This window comes from Strongylocentrotus purpuratus, unplaced genomic scaffold (genome assembly GCF_000002235.5).
Source record: "Strongylocentrotus purpuratus isolate Spur 01 unplaced genomic scaffold, Spur_5.0 spur5_scaffold_15, whole genome shotgun sequence".
Taxonomy (NCBI): Eukaryota; Metazoa; Echinodermata; class Echinoidea; order Camarodonta; family Strongylocentrotidae; genus Strongylocentrotus; species Strongylocentrotus purpuratus.
This window is the reverse complement of record NW_022145600.1, coordinates 5,645,893-5,652,321: the sequence shown is the minus strand read 5'-3', so window position 1 is coordinate 5,652,321 and position 6,429 is coordinate 5,645,893. Positions and strand designations below refer to the sequence as shown.

Sequence of the window (6,429 nt, the reverse complement as noted above, 5' to 3'; positions counted from 1 at the left end):
AATTATATACCTCACTTAAGAAATCCAGCCAGCTGATTGGTCGAAATTGCAGTCGTCGTTTTAGCCATTCCCGTAAATAAACGAAAAATGCCAAACCCGTGTAATAGTTCTAGCAAGGATACAACCCGACCTCGAGCTAAAGGGCAGAGTCTGTCCTCAAACTGAGGATAAAGTCTGGCCTCCGCTCAGGATCAGTCGGGGGCCGCACGCGACTGAGTGTCTGTCCTTGCCGTTACGTAAGACGAGGGCAGACTCTCTTGATGAGCGAGGCCCTGGGTTTATGCAAAGTCCGACCTCCGCTCGGGATCAGTCTAGGGTCGCACGCCGTTACAGTGACATACTCTCTAGACGAACTTGGCCCTGGGCTTACGCAATAGAAATTCCAGAATTGCTCGAGGACGAAAAACAACAGCTTAAACGGAGGACGCGCAGGCACAGCCGAAAAACATGTCGTAAATCTACTCAAGGACTATAGAGTTTGACTTGCACAACAAGCAGCAATATATACCGAAATAATAATGAACTATGTACATGATACAGACATATCTAAATTCGTTACAATATCATACACAGGACTAAACTACTGGAGCAACATTGATCCGTATTTCAAACAGCTTAAAAACTGTGGCAGCTTCAAAATATTATTAAAATTAATCTATTTTGTCCCGACCTTGAATATTCCATTCTAATACTTCTCTTCCTATTTCTCTATTTTATTATATCCACCATTCATATCATTTCATTGTGTTTGTCCGTATACTTTGCTATACTTGATACTCGCTTCTTTTCTTTTTCTTGTTAATTATTTCACTTCTGCTTGATTATGAATGACACTGTGTCAAAATGATTGTGAGGAACTTAAACTCTGCAAAGTACAGGCTATGCTTTTTATGAAGTTTCTTAATTCACATGTTATTTCGAAATTATGCAGTGTAAATGCAATACAATCGTATGCTGTGTAGATGCCTTTAGTTGTTCATGAATATCAATTTTGTTAATGTATTGTATATGTATTGTATCGAATATGAGGTGACGGTTATCCGAATATATGTATTTCAAACTTTATTGGGGCTGCAGTCCTACCGCCCTATCGTCGTATAGTTCTGCACTAACAATACCTATCTCAAACCATTCTTTTAATATCAATGACTCTCTTGAATATGCACTTTCTGGTCGGAACAGTATTAGCAAGAGTTATTAACCCCAAAACATACCTTGGTCGGTGCAGATAACCCCAGCATCATTCTGATGGTATTCACAGTTCTCAGGGCCAAACACGCGATGATCACAGTCTTCAAACGCCGCCTCGTAACCATGACAACTAACGGCGTCGATTGGCTGATCCGACGACCCTGAGCCGAAATACGATCCATCGAACGCTTCGCTGGCGGTGAGGTAGCCGAGTTGCCGACACACCACGGTTGCTTTTCTTAAATCGCCCACGGTGTCGCAGATGGTTGACCATTGACCGTCGTCGTAGTATTCGACACGCCCCTGTGATGACGTAAATCCATCGACCAGGCGGACGGCACCATGCTCGGCTGAGGGAAAAAGAAAGAATATGAGATTCAGGAAACAACCAATATTCGTTCAGTCATTCTTTTTCTTGTAAAAGTAAAACAACAGCATGGAATAAACAATAAAATATACTTTCCCATGAAAGAAAAGAAAACAAAAAGCATTGTGTTGTTCAATGTGCTTTCTAGATGAAAATACAAGTTTTCTGCATGAATAAACAAATGAATATTGGCTATCAGTCAATACATTTTAAATATTCATCAATAAAAACAATGGTCCTATTTGAAGAATACCTCTATCACACTTGTTAAACTGGTGTCAACTTGAACGCTGATGTTTATTCTTCAGTTTGATACAATGTTGTTGCAGTACCAGAAATCTGACGTTGAATATAACGTGGGTGATTGTGAAACTCGGTTCAAATTACAGGTGTACCCAAACTCAATGGAGGGCAATACAGGTCCTCATCAATTAAGCTCATATTTATCATTTCTCCGATCATGAACTTAATATCAAAAGTAGATACCGGATGTTGAAAAAAGGGAGACCACCCTGGGCCATGCTAATTGTAATTAATGAATGGTAGAAAAAAGATCTTCCAGAACCGCTCTTGTGCTTCTGTGAAGGTGTTGTATTCTTACCTAGTTTATTCCCACAGCGCAACCAAACATCCGTATCATAGGTACATGATGATGAAGGATTTCCCCATTCCCCATGAGCGCAGTTACCAAGAGTCAACTCATACCCGTAACAGCTCACTGCATCCAACTGAATAACACCCGATCCGGGGGTGATGGATGTGGCGAATCCAGTCACCATGTCGTAGCCGAGATGCCGACAGGCGACCAGGGCTTCGATGTCCGAAAAGGAATCGTCATTACAGATCGTGCCCCAGTTGCCGCCATGGTAGATCTCGAGTATGCCTTCGTTTTCCCTCGCACGATCCTCTAACCGCATTGTGCCTTCAAAAACTGCATCAGAATAGAAACAAGGACAGACAAGAAGATAGAAACGAAAGGATAAAAAGAGAATTTTGAAGAGTACAATGTATGAAAACATAAATCAATGATAACAGTTTTTTTTAAATAAATCTAGTAGTTCCTATTTCAAGGGTATATGTCATCATAGCTGTCTGCAATTCATAATAATGACCCCAAAAATGTCAAGAGAATGAAACTTGACAAACAGTTCTGTTATCCATACTTTCATTGGCACACTTGACACCGGCGTCATCCAGGTGAGTTTTGCCGCAGTCCCCGACTCCCCATCCGTCGTTCTCACAGTCAAGGAGATGCTCCTCTGTTCCGTTACATCTTACGTTACTCAACATCACAATCTGATCAAGGTTGCCTCCTCCGTAGTAGGAGTTCCTGGTCGCAAGGGTAGCGAACTCGAAGGCGAGCTGATGACATGCAACGTTAGCATCTGAAAATATCATGCGTAAGGATAGGGGGTTAAAAAACAATTATTATTGTTTAAATTGAATTGTGTTCAGACAACTTCATTTTGAAAACGGCAGTTTCCAATTATACGAAATATACTAATGAAAGCTAACCTTAACATTTTTAAAGATGCCGTCACGTGATGGTATATAAAATAATGATATTGGATATTAATATAGCGCGCGTAATTATCCGCCCCCGGATAACCGGCCCCCGGCCCCCATACTACCACCCCCTAGGAAAACTACCTCCAGAACAACTTTCCCCGGGAAACTACACCCCAGACAACTACCCATGGGACAGTTGTCCGGGGGTAGTTGTCCTAGAGGATGGTTGTCGTAGGGGGTAGTTGTCCGGGGGGTAGATGTCCTAGGGGTTAGTTGTCCAGGAGCTAGTTGACGGGGGTAGTTGCCCGTGGGCTAGTTGACCGGGGGGTAGTTGTCCTATGGGTAGTTGTCTGGGGTAGACGTCAGGGGGTTGTTGTCCCGGGGTGTAGTCGTCCTAGAGGGTGGTTGCCCTAGAGGTAGTTTTCCTACGGGGTAGTTGACTGGGGTGGTTATCCGGGGGTTGATGTCCAGGGGGTAGGTGTCCTAGAACCATCTACCATACATGGTGCTCAAGGTGCCATAACTATTACCCCGGCTCTTCTAGGCAGTCGATTTCGGCATTCACAGCAGTCAAGGAATTTCTTTCTACCGATACCCATTTTTGACACCTGGGTGGAGAGTAGCAAATGTAAATTAATATCTTGCCAAAAGACATTAGTGAATTCATGTTTGACAAAGATTTTGTGTGTGCGCCCCAAACTATTCCCATAATATTTACGATAAAAAACAGAAAATGCAATAAATTTTCAATAATTTATTGCATTTTACCCCAGTCCCCAACATAAAAAAAATCCTCTGGACGGCCATGCATTATGGCTCAAGGCATAGGCACACAGAAGATTTTTACATATTGGGAACCGGGGTAAAATGCAATAAATTATTGAAAATTTATTGCATTTTCTGCGTTTTTTTTAATTTATGGAAACTGCCCCCTACCCTAGCCCCCGCTGCGTACAGTCATGGTTCAGTGACAAAGCAATGGCCTCGTAACTGTGAGGCCCCAGGATCAAAACCGTGTCGATGTGCTATATTAGTGCCCTTTTGTGGGGCATTAATCCTCATTACTGTCATTTATGACTTAAGGGCATAGGTCCCCTAGTAGATAAGCATAGTAGCATACACATGCTTTAGCAGTCACGCAAAACACACATTGGCAAATTATTATTGAATAAAATCTGAGAATGTATACTATTAGCGAGATCTATTATTTTTAAATTATTTTTAAAATGATTCCATAAATTGGGATAAAAAAAAAAATATTCCACCTTTATGAGCGACAGTGTAATAGTTAAAATTATTATCCTTGATGTATATTAATTATTTGAATCATTTGCTATAATGTATGGTACTAAAAGCGCAATGAGAATGATATTGAATGCCATAAAAGCGCAAGCAATCAACGTTACAGAGGGCAATTTTGGCAAATTTCTTCTTGAAATACCATATTTAGGGCAAGTCCTCTTTTTTCGTCATAATTATAATCATTACCTTAAACAAAAAGGATGAAACAATTTTATCATCTAATATTCATCATCCTGGATGTGACTACATGACTAGACGTGACTATCCTCCCCCAACTCAAATAATACAAGGTGTTTAATTTCCGGACTTGGTTTTATTACCAGTACTATTTCTTACCTTGTATATCCCATGAATGATGACAGATAGTACCCCATGCATTGTGACGTACTATTTGAATCCGACCTTCTGATTCGATACCCACACCTGCTCCGATCAGTCGGATATCTCCTTCGGTTTCTAACGTGCATAAATTAATCATTATTCTGGTTGAATATTATTATATAAATGGCGGATTTTAAAGGGATATATACACTAATACCAATAAACAATGGGTAGATGTATAATTAATGAAAATCTGATTAACACATAATAATTATGTAATGCAGAAAAGAGGGAGAGAAATAGAGAGGAAGAAAGAGAGAGAAAAAAAGAGAGAGACTTTTCTGCATTTTCAAATTAGTTAAATTATACTCGAAATTAATGTAGTATTCTTGGAATAAATAAACGGTATAATAATAGACGCGCTTGAGTTAAATGTGTATAACAAATACTTTGCATATTCTGTGCGATTAAACTTCGAGGTCCTTGGAGAACTTTGGAGTTTTTTTGTTTCGTTCATTTCAAACAAAAGAAAATTTCACGAGATTGCCACTTTCAATGTCTTATTCTTTTATAATAGAATATTTGTAATGATTTATTTACATAGATAACTCCGATATAGATATAATATTAACAAAACGGCTGACATTGTGATTACTTTGCATTGCGTCTTTTTGCAAGTTTGCCTTATGACAGATGATAATATGGTGTCGACCTTACAATAAGACAGAAGTTAACTCATGCAGTGCCAAGCATCAGCAATGATCTCTTAATTATGCAAAGTGTTACTGCTGGTAAAAATATTTGAAGAAAAAGATTTCTTACCATTTCCGTAAGAGCAGATAAGCCCGACATCCAAGGAATGATCACAGTCTAGCACTTCATCTCCCCAGCTCCCATCACACATAGTCAGACGATCCTCTACCCCGACACACCTCGCATCAGCTAAATTTATGGGTATCTCTGAGTTCCCGCCAAAATACGCACCGTGCATGATAGAGACAGGCTTCCAACTGAATGCCACACTGCCGTAGCCGAGCTGATGGCAAACTACTTGTCCATCGGTACTATCGAACAGACGACCACAGACGGTTCCCCATCGTCCTCCAGAGAAGATCTCCACACGACCTTCGTACGCGTTGGCACCGTCAACGAGTCGGACGTCGCCCTCTGAAATGAAATTGCACATGTTGGATAGTGTCACAGGAGTATTCTCAAAGCTTTTCAAAGAATGTGGTTAGTCCTACCCTACCATGTCTTTTCTTTAATTACTGATGATACTTATAAGACGAGTTTGTATTGATTCCATCATAACCCATGTTGTGGATTTGAGTAACATGCGTTTTGGAGTTGCCCTTCACTCCAAAAGGAGAACAGTATCAGGTTTTAGTTCTTTATTAAATAGGCAGATCCAATGTGCTTCGGAACGACCGTCCTTTAAAAAAATGTATTTATTTATTTATTATTTATTTTTTAAATGTGTAAAGGATATAATAACTTGCTAAATTCCGGTTTGGAGAAAAATTTCGGCCCTCGTCATGTCGCGTCGGTGGGATTCCTGAAAGCATATTCCCAGACAGGGTCAAAATGTGTAAATTTGTTTTGTTTCTATTAAGTAAAATCAATGTCTGGTAAATTTTGCAGCCCCTCCATTCTGAAAATCCTGAATCTGCCCCTTTCGTATCAGTGTGCGTTTTGTAATTTCTTTACACGACCTTTACACCAGCATCGATATTAATGCA

At 40.1% G+C, this 6,429-nt stretch overlaps 1 protein-coding gene across 1 annotated transcript; it reads right to left on the bottom strand.

Moving 5' to 3' along the window:
* Positions 1-232: 232 nt before the first annotated feature.
* On the bottom strand, positions 233-5,876 carry LOC115924314 (neurotrypsin-like). The gene is made up of 5 exons (XM_030986429.1): positions 5,513-5,876; positions 2,722-2,943; positions 2,160-2,489; positions 1,215-1,541; positions 233-360 (listed from the first exon to the last, which is right to left on the bottom strand). The coding sequence occupies exons 1-5, from the start codon at positions 5,874-5,876 to the stop codon at positions 233-235; spliced, it is 1,371 nt and encodes a 456-aa protein (XP_030842289.1).
* Positions 5,877-6,429: the final 553 nt, after the last annotated feature.